The 18058-nt window shown below is 35.1% G+C and overlaps 2 protein-coding genes across 4 annotated transcripts in view; one reads left to right on the forward strand and one right to left on the reverse strand.

Annotated features, from left to right (window-relative positions):
• LOC127869107 (uncharacterized) overlaps positions 1 to 18058 on the forward strand; it is a 147196-nt gene that overhangs the window by 74072 nt on the left and 55066 nt on the right. The gene's annotated exons all lie outside the window — the stretch shown is intronic.
• LOC127869103 (alpha-(1,3)-fucosyltransferase 10-like) overlaps positions 4699 to 18058 on the reverse strand; it is a 109904-nt gene continuing 96544 nt past the window's right edge. The window contains exon 7 of the mRNA XM_052411426.1: positions 4699 to 5241. Coding sequence (XP_052267386.1) covers positions 5143 to 5241 — 99 coding nt within the window. The 3' untranslated portion in view covers positions 4699 to 5142. The remainder of the gene's footprint in view (positions 5242 to 18058) is intronic.

Raw genomic sequence — 18058 nt, forward strand, 5'->3', positions numbered from 1 at the left:
TTGTGGTTTTGCTTCTGATTCAATTGTATAATGTTCTTTATCATTGCGAAATATCAAGTTATTTTAAAACGTCCTAGGAAAAACTAAATCACACTAATTCGCAATTAATAAAGGTTTATGCAACTCAGCACATGCTAGCTGAATGTAAATGATATTTAAGTTGAATCTTTGTAGTCTATATTGTTTATTCTTCTTTTTGCATCCGGGTATCATTTATAATACTTTAATTGCATTTTGTATGAAAACTTGGGAAAAGATCGTTACAAATACATTACCTGACTAAACTTGCTTTCGATATATTAAAGAGGCATTTCCACGTTTTGGTACATTGACAAAATTAAAAAAAAAATGTTTTACATTCGCAAATTGTCGTTGTAATTATGGTATTTGTGAGAAAACAGTAAAAACTAATATTTACAATGCTTTAAAATCTCCATTTTTTTCATCTTTTGACGATTAAACAACCTGAAAATTATAAAGCGGTGCACACGAAACGATTGTTGATGAATAATTTTGAGAGTTCTGTTGTTGTCGTTATATTTTGTGATAGGACGAGGATTTCTTATATAAAGTATAAAATACATCACTCATTGTATGAGCACGGATGGCCGAGTGGTCTAAGTGATAGACTTTTACTCCAAGGGTCAGTGGTTGGAGCTCAGTTTCATTTAATGAAAAACTCTAATAAATGCCAGCATCTGTGAAAAGGCCCCTTTAAGTTTAATAAACAATCTTTGAAAAGGTTTGCACAAATATCCTGGTCAATCAGAAAATTTAATTCGTGTATTTATTAAAAAAAATCTTGGCATAAACAAGAAGCTCTAAAGCAATTACGAAGTGAATATTCGTAAGGATAGCGCATGCGAAATTCCAACCTTTTGTTGAAATGATAATTTCCCAAAACTACATTTGCATAAAATTATATTTTCATTTTACCTTTCAATATACAATGATATGTTGTCTTATTCGAACCACCTTGAGTTCTAAAAAGATGTGTTTGTGAAACACTATGTCTCCCCATATATTTGACCTTTGAACTTGAAGGATGATCTTGACCTTTCAACACTCAAAATGTGCAGCTCCATGAGATAAACATTCATGCCAAATATCAAGTTGCTATCTTAAATATTGCAAAAGTTATGGCCACTGTTAAAGTTTGACGCAAACAAACTAACAAACAAAGAGACAGGGCAAAATAATATGTCCCCAGTATAGAAACTATGTTCTGCAATTACATTTTGGATTGTTGACACGCATTCGACAATCATCTCTGTAGGAGTACCTCCATTTTTAAGTAAAAAAAAACACTCTAGTTCATTCGATGTATTGTATTCTTTTACATTTACAAACAGCTTTGACTGCTTCTACCACTTCAATGAACTGATGTGCTATTTTCACGAACTCTTTTATGTACGCTTCGTTTTGAACACTGCAAAGGTCATTTTGATGAATGTTTGCGGTGATTAAATTGCAGTTGCTCCACGTACATGTATATCAGTAATAATTACAGACTGAAATGCAATGCAATAGAACAGGAATATTACTAATCAATATAAGGTAATAATGTCGCGAGCACGATTTCGAATTTTTGAAAACTTCCTCTTTTTGTGTGCCATCCTTATTAACCGCCACTTTGAAATTTAATCTCATACACAATTAAATAAATAAAAATTCTGCTCATCCTTATTTATAATAAACAGGATTTTAAATATTGATTTCGGTAAACCAGCTTCAACTTAAATTAAATGTTCTTCACTTCAAAGCTGTTTTATGGTCGTGTTTAAACCTTGGATTGTTTTTGCGATAATTACTTGCAATAAGTAGTCAAGTATTCTTAAGATGAATATGAGTATTTTAGACTTTGTCTAGACCTGCAGATAAGTATAATGTAACTTAATATAATCAATATCATCGCTACATTACTAAATAGGCGATTACTAAAAACATTATCATCATCATCATCATCATCATCATCATCATCATCATCATCATCATCATCATCATCATCAACAACAACAACATCATCAGCAGCAGCATTATCATCACCAACAACAACAACATCATCATCATCATAATCATCGCCGTCGTCGTCTGAGACAGAATTCCATTAGAGCAAAATCGGATGTTCCGTTGGAGGCGTGCGCATAGTGCATATCCGCTTCCGGTTGGAATAAATAATTTTCTAAATGAGCATCTTCGCATCGTGTTTGAATTCAGTATTTTCCTGTTCTTGAGGTGAATGCATTGAATAACCACTGAACAATGTTTGAACAAAATGTACAACATAATGCTTTGACTAGAATGAAAACTATACCGAGCCTGTTACTCTGAAAACAAAAAGATCGCATCGTTAATGATAAACTATGTACTATGCGCAATCAGACTGTATGGTTTTTGTTTTGTTTTGTTTTTCAATTGTGTCTTTACGTTTTCACTAAGTAAGGCTCAAATGTTACAAATGTTCACTATTATTGCATAAACTCTATCTATTATGCCCTCTGGCGGGGTGCAGAAACTTGGCAAAAGGAGGGCTTGAACGGGAGAAATCGTGTATTAACAAGGCGATTCAGGTGCCGTTCAAGCCCTGTTATGTGTTTTTCATATCCATAATCTGGTCCACGCACAGTTACTTCCCTTCTCCAGCCTTCGACGACTTTCCAGGCATAATGGGGAAGTGAATAAGCACCAGTTTCCTCATGCATGCAGGGATAATGACTACTTCAATCCACTTTTCAAATTATGCCATCTTCACTCTCTTGACAAGAGCTTTATTGTATTGGCAACGTCAATGAAGTTAAGGTTATTTACTCAACACTTTCAAAAGACTATGCTGTAAATGTAAGTGTTTATGTACCTTCAACGTTCCTGCTGTAAATTCCAAAATAATTCCTCATTTCTTACTTTGCGCGGCTGCATTTCAATTTTGCATTAATCCACTGTTTAAACACATTTTAAATCGAAAGCTGCCTATCCGAAGGTACAGCCTCGTCATTTCGGAGGATGACCGAGTGAGGCATATGTAAAACACAACATTTAACTGTATTCAAATAATCAAATTATTTTGTCGATGTCGAATGAACAAAAATTATTTTTTTCAATGTTATTTTAATTTATTTTGGTATGTGTGATTTGTTTATGCAATAATAGCGAAAATACACATTTTCTCGGACATGATCATCTGCGGGCGCTCTCAGATCCGTTCCTGCGCTCGTGCCGCGCACTCGGGCAGGAACGGATTTTTCGAGCGCCCGCAGATGATCATGCCCTCGAAAACGTGTATTATCCCTATATTCCAATCTCAAACGTTAAAGTAACAATCACGCTCAAAAATATCGAATATTTCGTTAAATAAAGCTAACCCATAAAAAAATCAATGTTCCTTTTAGCAAAATGCAAAATTTCAACGTTAGATGTTGTCTGGTTGAATTAATTTAACGAGATACAAAATGCTCGTTTTTATTTTTTTGTGGCCACAAATAATTCCATTTATATCTCCCGTGAAATATCCGAACATTTACGGGCGAACACGAGATTGGATACGGTAAGCGTCGGAAGCATGACGTAGCTCTCATGAATAATCATTCTGTGAAATCAAAATGAATTCTGGGTAAATGGAACTTAGCGAATGCGAAAATGGCTTATTTGCGCGATGATTATCTGAAATATTAACTTAATGACGCTATATTCTTAAATCTTTTTCTATAAAGAAGGAATGTAGTTGACACTTGTTTGTAGTTTCATTTTATCGTTCGTCAAAAAGTTGTAACTCTGTTGCTCTGGTATCTTCAATACCATTGAGTAATTAAATTGTAATTAAATTGAATGCGTTTTAATTCCCTTTTATTATTGTTTGATTTGAGTTACAATGCTATGACGTTAAATTTTATTTACACTTAAATGTATTAAGAATATTGCTGGGCCAAGTGTGAGGTTGAGCGCTCTATAACCATTGCTTTGCATTGACCGTTCCAAGGCGGTGACCCCAGCTTTATTCATATTTTGTGTTTATGTTGGTTTGTATTGTGCTGTATTGTGCTGTTTTGTACTGTTTGGGCAATCGGTCACTTGCCTTAAATAAAGGACCAACTAATTGTTTTTAATGAGAATTCAATACTGCTCCAGCAGCTGGAGTTTTACTTCGTTATATTGTATAAATTATGCAAATGAACGCAACCCGAATATATCCGATCCTGACTCGAAAGCGAAAGTAGATTACATCGTGGAACGATATTTAGATGCTTAAAACTTGCCGAATGCTTGTAATATAACGTTTTTACATCCATGTTACTTGTTTTTAAGGTCTTCCTATTGTAATTAACCATCGTATGGTACTACTTATTGTCGAATGTTTGTATATAGCATAATACAGTAGCCGTATGTATTGGTGAGCGTGATAGTGACTTTAATACACAATTGAAGCGCAGTAAATGTATAATGTTTTTTCCCAGAAAATGTAGGGCCTCTTCCAAAAATACGAAGGGACGCAATTACAGTTTAAAGTCAATTACTGTCATCAAGACTGAGATAGGACACATTACATAATCTGCATATAACTCTATATGCTCATGTTACGGTTTAATGTGCAATTTGATTTATTCTTTAAGGCATTATATGCGGGTTTAAAAAAATGCAGTGTTTAAAATTACTACAACCCTTGGTTTGATTCGTATTTTTTCCTAAGTTACATAAAAGGCCTAGTTTAATGCTTATCTATATATATTTTCACCATCACACATCTAACAATTATCCACATTATACTATGTTATACTATGTTATCTCTGTTGACTTAGCTACGGTTGAGAGGATAGTTGTTTTTCTGCATTAATGTAACAACAGTGTATTAATACGTAAATAGATGCTTGTGAACTACATTGAAACAAGCCAAGATATCATGGGAAAACATCAACCGATAACCACAGTTCTGTACAGTTGACAAATTAATCAACAGCAGTCAAATTTTCTCCGTTTTAGTTTAAATTGCGAATCTTAAAACAGCGTTAAAACGCCTCTTTCCATCATTCTTAATGAGAAATCCCCCCTTACCACTCGTCTATCATAACTTTGTTTAATTGACACGCCTATGTGGCCATTATATGGTGACTCCAAATAGCTCAGATCAATACACCGCTGCAGAAAAAAACTTCATTTATAATCAGCTTTGCCTGTTTCTTCCGCTTCCATCAACTGATTTGCGATTCTCATGAACTCTTTTTCCTGTGTTCTTTTCTGTTGCTCAAAAACCTGTTTCATTGCAAGCGCCTCAAACTTCCCAAAAGTCCACTCTTTGGACCATGATTCGTTATGAACACTGTAGCGACCATTTTGGTCGAATTTTCGTGGTGATGGGCAATAATACTGCTCCGGGTTTGAAATATATTCAAGCCCTTTCACGCCTTTGTATTCATCCGCGGCTATATTATGCACCTGATTACAGAGGAAACACTCGAATCCGGTAAAAATGGAATCATATTTTGTGGTGAGTAATCCTTCGGTCGACTGTTTTAAAACATGTGACGCGGAATGAGACTTTCGGTCACAACATTCTGGTGACCAGTCGCGATTTTCTAAAATTTCTTTTAAATGGAGGTTTTCGATTGGTTGTTCTTTGAATGCAAGATATTCTTTGTAGAGATTATCGTTCGTGTCCAAGAGTTTGATGAATTCGGCAAGTTCCGCTACACTTCGGAAGTCTTCGACCATTATCGCAGATGTATTTGACGGCAAGTGATCCTGAAAGCAAAACTAATGATTTGATTTATGCGAAAAGTTCAAGCAACGAATTAACACTATTTAATAATAATCGTCTCATAAAAAAGTTCTTGCCTCTACTAAAATAAACTTCATTTGAGGATATAAACCTTTAACGAATTTATTGTAAAACTGCCTAACGTCAAACATGTCGATCCTTCAAAACGTGTTCTCAGTATATGTTTAAAATTACGAACATAAGGTCAAAACAAAACAATATATAAGTACATTTGCGCGACGCCTATGTATGGTATTAAGGTAGCTTTCCGGTTAGCGCAGTGACTGGTACATGCTCTTCTTTACTAGGCGACCCTGGCTAAAGATTCGTTCCCGGAAGCGTGAGCGTTTGGTTGATGGTCATATTACAAGGTTTGAGCGTTGGGACCTTCCCGGTTGCAAGGTAATGCTGCCTTATGCGCGAAAGGACTTAATTAACTTTGAAATGCACACACACAGTATAGGGGTAGAGCGGTCGCATTTACCGTTGGAGGTCCCGGATAAGAATCCCACAAAAGACAGACTCTTTTATTCAACGTTTTTTGAATGCTATTATAATTATTCAAAACTATTCCCATATTATAGTTTGGTCAATACACGAATCAAATGAAATTCGAAAACTACTCAGAAGTTTGAACAATACCCATTATTTACCCTGTCAAAATTTCCCTCATCTTGTGCATTATAAAAAGCATTTATATTAACAGGTTTAGGTAAAAATACCAAGTAATCATATTGTTTGTTGCGTTATAGTTTTATTATGATCCATCCATCATTTTTACAAAAACACACAATAACCAAATCTGATTATGAAAACTTAAAACGATTCTTAATATCATTGATTCGTGAGCAGTTTGAACTATTTCTGGTCCGATTTGTTTGCTTACAAATAATGTACAACATGTTTTATAAAATGTATAAATATACACCAACTAAGTGCTGGTTAATCAATACTTATGTTCATAACAGCGAAAATTGTAAAAAAAAAATGATTGAGGTAAAAACATGTGGTGGGGGATTAATAAAAATTTTGATTTTTACCCTAGTGTTTGTCATAGTTATCCCTCCCAGGACTGTAAGTGCCCTCAGGAAATAAAGTTTGGTAACAAGTTAACGAAAAAAGAGGATTTTTACCTTAAAAATTCTTGAATATTAAAGGAAACAATGAATATGTCCATTGCACTATGAGTATAGACTTTTGGAGAATTCTTGTACGCCCATATGCAATTTCACCATGATAATTTTTATCATATACAACATCACATACTCGTATATTAAATTTATTACATATACCACCAACTCACAACCCACTTAAATTTTATTTAAAAAAAATATTTCCTGTTTATCAGGATTTGTTTGGACTGTTGAAATTAACTTCTCTTCCACATCAATGAACAGAAATACAAACAAATGTACACATCTGTAAATTGTCGCTTTGTTGACAAGAACTTATAAAACGCGAATCATCAACATCATTATCATCGTCGTCGTCATCGTCGTCATCATCATCATCATCATCATCATCATCATCATCATCATCATCATCATCATCATCATCATCACCACCACCACGAATAGTGTGTAAACGTTTCTGACATAAACATTACCAAAACGTTGGGGGCTCCGAAAACAATCGGAATCGACCCGAGACGTAATGGCCGCCACAATTTTTCCGTGACGTAATCGTCGCAAACGTAGTTTTCCAACGCCAACGTAAACTTGTAACGCGCGGCGAACCGGAAGAACTCCTTGTCATCTAGTGGAGCCATACTGTCCTCAAAACGGAGCCTGAAGTGACGTTAACATAAATTTCGAGAGAAAAGAAAATGATTTTTTTAAGTTAATATAAGTACATTTGTTTAAGGTTCAGTAAATACCGGCGAAAAACATAAACACATTTTATTTGGTTTATATTTATAAGATTGAGGTCATTGCTTAAGTAAAAACCGAAGAAGCAACCAGAGGTTTGGTATTTTAAGCAAGTGTATGGATGGATCGAATTCACGACTGACTGACGCAAACAGCTGGACTTCGCCCTCCTTTCCGCACCAGACAAACACACATCAGCCATTAGCCGGGATAAGTTTCACCTACTTTGGCTCAAAATTAAACATTTTCTCCACGAAAAGTCACTGGGGCAAGTCAGCACATAAGTTTAACGTGAAGACTCTGCAATGAATCCAGTTAATAAACTCTGACATATACACGCGTTTTATTTTTTAAATTGTGCTTTTTTGAGCGGCAAAATATAGATTATGTGAAGACCAAAACATTATAAACATTGAGATAAATTAGGTCAAATGATATTTCCTGTGCATGCGGGATTGGGCCATTGAACAAAGAAGAGCCCTGATGGTCAATACCTTTTCGGCATATCTTTGTTGTGCAGACACGAGCCGTAGGAATCTACCGGAATGTATGCTTGTAAAAGTTTAACGAAATTATCCCTGTCAGATGGCACATCGCAGTCACTTTGTAGGTACAAAATTGTAGCCAAACCAAACTGTCGCAGTCTATTTTTATCCACCAATGGCAGCACGTATGTGTTATCTTGTAGCCAATCAGTACACTGTGTAGTGATTGGATAATCCGATTTCATGTTGTATGATGAAGTAAAGTTGAAAAAGGACAAAGTGGGAACGTGCGAGAGCAGGTAAGCGTTTCTAGGGGACTCTTCGTGAATGAGGGACCACAGATGTCCCCTTTTCCTCGGTAATGGCAGGACGTACGGTTTAAAATGCGAGGCGTAAAATATGAATATCTGAAAGAGGTAAGAACGCAATTTTCCCTATCATTTGACAACTGAAAGTTTAAATTTTCTTGGATCCGATTTTAGAAGTTTTGCTCATACAGTTTAGAAGTTAAGATTTGGCATTCTGAGTATTTCACATATACTTGTATGTAAAGAAATCAATAAAGTAATGACTCAAACCTTCAAATCTACTGATAATATGCTATGTCTTACATACACGAGAAAAATGCAAAATTTGGGCAATACTATGAACTTAATGAAATGATATATGACCATACAAGAAGACGTTCAAGAAAATAAAGTTGAGAAGATAAAGAAACTGAAGCAAATAAAGATAGGAATATTTTATTTAAAATAAAACTATTGCCGACCGAACAGATTTTGGTCATCAATGCAAACAACACGACGTATAAACATCTTACGTTTTATACTGTTCTTTATACTAGTTCACCTAATGCATAACTTTTTCACTTGCAGTGAACAAATTGATTGGTCAATATCGAAGTGAAGTCGAACTCTCTAGTAATCGAGATTGATAAAGTCACAATAAATCATACAGCTTCCTTCCGACCGAAATACAAACCTACCAACATTAGCAAACCGACATAAATGTAAACTCATACAATTCTGTAATTTAACCGGGGTTCACAAATTTAGAACATTGCATTACGTGTTGTTTGTCGATACCTTTGTTTCAGTATGATTCTGTAACTTCCGGTCGTTGCTCACGCGGCAACGGAAGTCCCCGCAAACCCGGATGTCATCGACGCTCGTGTACACTGAATCCCACCAGAGAAGGGTAGGAAGTTCCGGTGGTGGCGTGCGCATCGTGGACTTCCGGTTATGGTTTGAATGATTTAATGTCTTCAATAGCAGCTTTTCATCACGTTTGAGAGCTGATAATTTCTGGTTCTTTCCTGAATACAAGTGAATGACTAATAAATGACATATTTTACATCAATACGAAAACAATCAAGGAAAAACGCCAAACAAAAAACAACAAAAGAATTGCATTTTAGGTGCAATTACTCACAAAAATGACAAACATGTGTTTATCCAGTTGGTTATAATGTTGATAGGTGATTTTAAAAAGAAAAGAAAAATAAATGATTAGCTTTCCAATAAAAGACAGTGTTCGGATATCGGGTATTATGTTACATGTTCACGGTGTCACACGTTTAGTCGTTTTATATTATCTATGAACAAAGGGACGTAACCGTTGTATTACACTTACGATAAAGCCAAACGAGTTGTCCTACCGCAGCAAGCAATACAGTGTATACGATAATTTTCTTCCATGTTCTGAAACAAGTAAAAAATACAAAACAATAGAGGACCACTCAAGCGTTTTGCCACTTACATCTTTCAAAGGGTAGACAAGTCGGCTCATCATTTATTTCATTAGTTTTCCACCGATTCACGAGGTACTTTACACTTAAATAAGGGAAACTCGGCATACTATACCAAAGCAGACCTCACGTTAAATTTATGTCGGTCGTTTAAAGGGGCCTTTTCACGTTTTGGTAAATTGACAAAATAAAAAAAGTTGTTTCAGATCCGCAAACTTTCGTTTTAGTTATGATATTTGTGAGGAAACAGTTATACTGAACATTTACCGTGCTCTAAAATAGGCATTATATGCATCTTTTGACGATTTAAAAACCTGAAAATTATAAAGCGTTGAAACGCGAAACGATTGAATAATTTGGAACGGAATACCGTTAGTGTCATCGTGGTAACACATAAAAATCCGACGGCGATACTGCGAAAGTGCGATAGTACGATGGCGACAATACGATAGTACAAGGGCGACAATGCGACAACAAAATGGTACCATGACGACAATGAGACAGTGCGACAGCACGATGACGACAGTGCGATAGTACGATGGCGGCAATTCGATATTCATATCGTACTGTCGCCATCGTATCATCGCATTGTCGCAATCGTACTATCGCGTTATCGTACTGTCGTCATCGTATGATCGCATTGTCGCCATCGCTTTATCGCACTATCGTATTGTCGCACTGTCGCCATCGTATTATCGCACTGTCGCCATCGTACTATCGCGTTATCGTACTGTCGTCATCATATTATCGCATTGTCGCCATCGTACTATGGCACTGTCGCCATCGTATTGTCGCACTTTCGTTATCGTACTACCGCATTGATACGACGCGCGACGCACGATATGACACTCGACACTTTATCGAGCAAATATCGCGTGTCTCATGTCGACCGGTGTGGAAATAATTTTTTCAACTGAAAGCTGTATTATATTAACTTTTTCAGCCATTTTTTACTTGTTGCTGAAAAAGTTACTATAGCACAGTGCTTGCAGTTGAAAAAATGACCCCCACAGTGGTCGACTTGCGACACTTGCGCGATATTTGCTCGATATAGAGTCAAGTGTAATATCGTGTGTCGCGCGTCGTATCGTGCGTCGAGCAAATGTCGCGTGTCGACCTAGGGAATTTTAGGTCGACAGGCGACATTTGCGCGATATTTGCTCGATATAGTGTCGAGTGTCGTATCGCATGTCGCGCGTCTTATCGTGCGTCGCTCAAATGTCGAGTGTCGCGCTCGAAGGTTGACACACGACAATTGATGTCGACACGCGACATTCATCGCGAAGCACGATATGACAGTCGATAATTCAGTCGACAGTCAAGATTTTCTGATATTTTGTGTGCTAAAACCCACGCGATATGTGGCACTCGAATCTTGATTGTCGCATGTCGACTTCAAATGACGAGTGTCATATCGTGCGTCGCTTGAATGTCGTGCGTCGACCTCGAAGGTCGACACGCGACAATCAACTTGGCCCTATCCGGATTCGGTACCAAACAGTATATTCAATACAACTCCCATGTGTCACCGTCAAAGGTCATCGTTACAATTCAACGTCATGGTTATACATTATCTTTCTGTTATGTAACTTGAATGTCTTGGAGTATTTAAAAATACTAGTAACTTTAAATAATTATTCCCCGTTACCATACAACGTGTCATATACAACCACCATTCTCCTTGTCTGAGGGTCAATGTCACAATTCAAGGTCAAAGTTAATGAATTTCCGTTTCATCTGTTTTCGTTTAACATGTTTTGGGGGACTCAAATGTAAATGGGGAGTATTATTCCCCATGACAAAACCATTTTTTTGGCTAACAAATTCCATGTTCTCCTATTTGAAGGGTTAATGTCAAAATTCAATTTCAAAGGTCATGCATTTTAATATAACTTCGGATTATTATTCTTCATGACCAGACAATGTGCAGCGTGCCGTTACCATGCTTTTTGGTAAAACGTAAAATAGACAATTTTAAGAAAATGTTTATTTGAATTATTGTTTAGGCAACTATTTAACGATTGATGTTTGATCTATTACGTAGCATTATAAACCCCAAGTATCAGATAATATGTCGATTTCTAATACGTGCTTTAAATTAGTGAATGGCCAGTGTTGCACGTCGCTGATTTACGTTTATAACTGTATTTTATGTTTGTGACTTAACATGCTCAGAAAGGAATCAAATAATATTTTGTATTGTGTTTTCCACACTATGACCAAATTATGTATCGTGTTCAGTTATTATGCTGCGCCGTCCCCGAGAAAATTCAAAATAACAACTAAAGGCAAGTGGTCATGACTTTACATTTCTGCATTGTTTCTGCATTGTCAAATTTTGTAAATTGTTAATAAATGTAGTGACCCCCATCCCCTGAAATGCATAGGTCTAGAATGCATATGTCACATCCTTTGGCACGCCTTGTTAAGATAATGAAATTAGGACGCTTAAATTCATTATCAAATGCTCTTGAAAATCATACATAGGCTGTTTTTTTATGAGGTGAAATCTCAAGGCCGCTCCGAAAGTTAAACTTCCGGTAAAAACGTAGCGGGGAGGAAAGATAACCATGCAATAATAAACATCACATCAAGTCCAGATGCGATAAGGCGTGCGGCTTCCAGAAATATTATATCGAAATAGCTTTACAATCATCTATCTGTTTGGAATAAATCTTGTGAAAAAGGTGGCGTTTTGGGAAACTCACCGCTTAAACCAGGGTCATACCCGGGGATTCTTAATCTGGAAGCACGTGTTCCACGGTGCTCAAGCAGTCGCTTGTTACGAAAAACCAGGCGCTCAGTTTACAACGCTCTGAACCTCAACGTGTAAATAAAGTTAAAAACCGATCGACTGAATCTCTAATAATTATTCTTGTTTTGCTCGCATGCCATACTGTTCGCACAATTATATAAACCGTACAAACTTACTTTGCGCAAGGGTTCAAATAAATAACAAGGTCTTCATTCGTATACATCTTCCAAATGTTTGTGACGTTTGCGATAGGACCCATTTTGATATGCAATAAATAAATTGTAACTTGTATAAGTGTGACAGGCAAGTTTGTGCAAACATGCTGATATTTAATAAAGACATAAATTTAAGAAATGAATTTAGGCAAACAATGGTGAGTAATGCTATCGTTTTTTCCCATATATTCGATCGAATCGCATATTTTGCATGGATTCATATTTTTGGACTGGTACATGTTTTTCCAATTTACGTTTGTAAGCAAGTGAACAATCGCTTTTGAAATTATTTTCCTCAAATTATTAAAATCACATAAACGCAAATGAAATGTCAATGGGTTTTATTAAATAAACTAATGTCTTTACAAATGTTTTATTATAATTTTTCCTCGAAATAAATTAAATAATATTTACATACGATTGAAAAAAACGTATTTTACGTGTTCGTCCAACGAAGTAAATGTTTGAGATAAGATTAATTAATCCTACTTACTTTATCTTCTTTATGATTCTCGCCATTGTAAACACAATGTTAATCCAGATATTCGTCGTTTGTGGTAAAATACTGTTTCCTACACACTATTCCAAGCAATTCTTCTACCTGAAGGAGTTTCTAGATCATTTTCGAATATATCAATCAACTGAGCTTTCAGTTATTAGTTAACGAATAATTTTCAAACTTTCATTTGAATGAATTGCAAACGAAGTTGATTCGCTTTTTATTAAATGCTCAATTACAGATGTAATCCAAAACAAATTATTTCAATTGAATATTCTCACTCATACTAAATTATTAAAGCCGTTTGTTTTTGAATCGATTCTTAAATCCAAGAAGAATCTCGAAAAGTCGTTTCCGCAATTCTCTAACCATTGATTTTCCAGATTTTCCTTCAGAAAACAAATTAACGTCTGCGAAACCATTAAGACACTGGCGCGCGCACGGAGATACGGATACCGTTGTTCAATCTCTGATTTTGTTGAAAGATACCGAGAAGCATTGCAGAGAAAATGATCAAACACACATTTTCATTGTTTTTGAGTTTTCATCTGGGAATTTTTAATATACACGTCAGTTAAACCATAATGTTTACCCTATTCAACAGTCTCGAACGATGTAGTTTATTTGAAATACACCAGAACAGGGGACTGGGTATATTTAACCGGCAAGAATTTCATTTATTTCTGATTCCAAGACTACCCGATGTAAATAATTCACTTGCAGAAAATATCCGCAAAGAATTGACGTTAAAAACGGACAGTTAAACATGTTAATGCCAATTAGGAAAAATAGTCATCGCCAAAAAGGTAAGGCATGAAGACTTGCTAAACTTGTTTTGGTAGGATATTTATCAAGAAAATGTAATAAAATGCATTTCTATATCAAAATCTCTCACATTCTATTTAGGTACATTATAATTTAAAGTTAACTTAGCGAGAAACTTTTTTAGATCTTAGCAACACATAACAGCGCACTTCACTGCACACAAGTAATGCTAAAAGAACGCAAAAAGATGGCAAATTCATGTTTATTAAATTTGTACAGATGTTTCATCTAGTTGATTGCTGAGCTTCTTCTAATATTTTTCTTTTGGCAAAGAAAATACTGTGTCTGAGAAATTGTGCCCATTCAACGTGTATTGTAAAGTACATCTACATATGGTTAGAAGGCATGCCGTCACAAAGATTTCATTGTCAACCGTGTCCGTTAAATTATTTGCTAAAATATGAAAGTCTTTAAGTATTATCTGCGTCTGAACATAGCAGATTTATTCTTTTTTGTATTTGTTTTACTTTCGATGAATACATTTGAACAGTTGTTACAGGCACGAAAGCTTCTCTCAATTCCCATGAAACTCTTGTAATCCTTCCATCCCTTGGTGGTCTATTCCAGATTTATTGCGAAGCTGGTTCTAATTTCTAATTAGCTAGTAAGATTTTAACGATTTGAATATGAAGACATTGCTTAACCTCGGGGTTGCTATCTTTTTAGTATTTATGTTTGTTGTAATTTATGTTTGGACAATTAAGTGGAGTGTCCTCGTTAACTTGCGGTTCATTTTTTTGCGTAAGTTGTTAGATAGTGATGCAATTTTGTTAGGTCATAAATTACTAATCGCAAATAGTCGATTGCTCAGCCCAGTCAGTAAACTTTCATATAAGGATCCGTATGTTCCCAGAACACACAATGTTTGTAGCGGCGATAAAGCGGACCAAAGTCAATTACTTTGATTGTCAGCTTGACCATGCGTCAGCTGTCATTCAAACTAATTGACTTTGGTCCGCTTATTTGTCAATTAGATACGGACAGTGTTTTTTTTTTTAAATTGTATTTTGCACACTAGTTTTACAATCCGAATTTTTGTTGTATGTAAATTTGTAAAAAAAAAGAGCTTTTTGAAAATTCTATAAATACTAATGTAAGGGCATTTGAATCGTTTCACAGTTTTGTCATTACTTCTGGATTTGTTCAAAAGTTGTCGTTCCGTTATAACTTCAACGAGACTAGTTGTTTTACTTACACGTGTCGATCATTAATGATTCCCAAAGAGGAATTAAACAACACACAGCGTTGTTGGCCTTTCATAACACAATATTTTTATTTCTTGCATGACTGTTTCCAAGAGTTGATTGGTCTGAAAAATCGCTTCCCATTATGACCGACCATTTAAACCACACCATACAGAGAACTCGGTTTACCAAAATTATCAATATTGCATGAAATTTCAAAGATGTGTCTGTCTTTAATGGTGGCCTCTTATTATTCTGACCTATTTTAATTATCCAGAGCCAGAGTGTCATTATTAATTGTATTACCCAGAGTTGTCGTTATTTTAAAGCTACCGGCCGAATTTGTAGGTCTTACATTATGGTTTTCGAATTTGCGGTCTTTCCTGGCCTTCTTGGCTTTTATCTAATTGTTCGATTTTTAAATGACATGTTTTCTGTTGAGTTTTCATTAATTTTTACAGAGTCTTTGTCCGGCTATTATATTCTTTACCTAAGACTTCCAGTAAAATTGTCCATTTATAAATGAATTGTTTCACAGACATTTTTTAATGTCATACATGGCTATTACCCATTTTTATTGGCTTTTAAAAAATGTTACCAAAAAGGGCTGGTCTTAAATTGCATTTTAATGGACTTCATTGTCATTCATGGCCATTTCAAGCATAGTTGTCAGAGGTCGAATTCTAAACAATAATTCACAAATGCGGATAGGACTTGAACATTTTCCTGAATGTCTCATACAACATAGATATGTGTTTCTCCTTTCAAGATATATATCATTGTCAACAATGTCGCTCTATTTTTGTAGAAAAACATATCAATTTTGTATGACCAGAATGAATCTGCTTGAAGTAGTTGTAGAGTATTATAAGTAACTTAATGTATTATAACGCTCATAACGATGCACATGAATATAGAGGTATCCTATCAAAGAAGTTCACTTAGTAGTTGTTGTTTGCGGTTACAAAGAACGACTGTTTAGAGTGCTAACTTTATTTGATAACCAATTCTTTAACAATAAATGAAAACAAATGATTCAACACTATGGATGCATGAATAAGAGAATGCATGCTTTATATATAAAGCGAAAAATGTACATCGCATGACTTATACCCGACATTATTATTATTATTAACACTAACATTAACATTAACATTATTATTGAATAGTCGTACTAGTAATTATACTACTTTTTTATTTTAACAGTACTTAAAACGCTGTGACGTGTATGCTATGCGAGATGAAAAGACTTTCTGTATATGAACCAATGGCGTGAAGCCGTGCATGTTTTAAAATTGTCACAGTTACCGGTAAGCCAGATACCATTCATATCTGCAGCAAACATAACGAATAACAGATTACACCCTGATATTTTTGTAATATATCAGGCAAGCTTAGAATAATATAACGGCTTGGCTTTACTTTATTCCTGCCGAGCCTGATTTTTTACAAAAAGATAAGACAATAAACTGTTTTGTTTCTGTTTATCATACCTCTACGTCCCCGATTTTAAAGAAATAATAAACAAAATCGCTAAAACGTCATGAGAACTTGCGCTTAATATTTGTAAAACAAGTTTTTTTTTAATGTTTGCGTGCATTTTGTGATCAAAATATAGATCCTCTAGTACATATTGGTATCAAATTGTTTGCTTTGTTGAATCTGATTCGATTACACAATATATTATTACCTTATATATGATTCCAAGTATTTTGACCTACCACCTATCATCGACTGATAAAAGAACTTCCTGTTTAACTGATATACAAATATATCATTCAGTGTTATATCAGGCAGGTATCAATGCAGCGGTATGATAAATGTAAATATATGTTCATAAAAGCATTTGAACTAACTGATGTGTATTTCGGATACTTGGATCAAATTTAAGAAGTTAGAACATTCAATTCATTAATTGCGTGCTGATTCATGCTGTTTATTTTTTAAATTAAAATGTTAACACTCGATCGCAAAACTTTAGAAAATTATTTGTTAATATATGATCGCCTTTCGTCCATATTGTAAGCTTCATATATGTGCATTAGGTCACTGACTGATTGCGTTATTTTAAACATATAGATCTATATTATATAACTGTTTAATGCTTTTGACAAAACACAGGTAATATCAATCGTTGAAATAAAAAATCCCGTATTACGCTACTCGCTGTTTCCAATTCCGTATTACCATACTAGCCGGACTACGTCGACCCATTTAATGACGTCACATTACGCGCACCGAAAATAAAAATATTTTTATATTATATAAATATTACATGGCTGACAGGGTGACAGTAAATTTGTCAACTTGAGGAAATACTGTCAACCGAGGCGAAGCCAAGGTTGACAGTATTTTTCCGAAAGTTGACAAATTTACTGTCACCCTGTCAGACATGTAATATTTATTTTATTATACCGAATAAACTATTCAAACATGACCAATTTATATGAACCATGAACAATTTTAATATTCAATAATTGAATTTAATTTCAGCAATGAACAACCATTAATATGTTGAGTGGTTCAGATTTACGGGCAGAGCCAAATGAACTTCGCTTTATTCGGCACCGACCTAGTAATCAATTTATCCCATCAATTTTCTAAGTCGTCAATTATTTCTTTAAAAATATAGATCTATTACAGAACCAGCTTTCCGTATTTTATTTTCATCACTTGATTACGCAATTTATGACGTACTTGTGTGACGTCATTTCGGTGACGAAACATTTTGGAC

This window comes from Dreissena polymorpha, chromosome 2 (assembly GCF_020536995.1).
Source record: "Dreissena polymorpha isolate Duluth1 chromosome 2, UMN_Dpol_1.0, whole genome shotgun sequence".
Classification (NCBI taxonomy): domain Eukaryota; kingdom Metazoa; phylum Mollusca; class Bivalvia; order Myida; family Dreissenidae; genus Dreissena; species Dreissena polymorpha.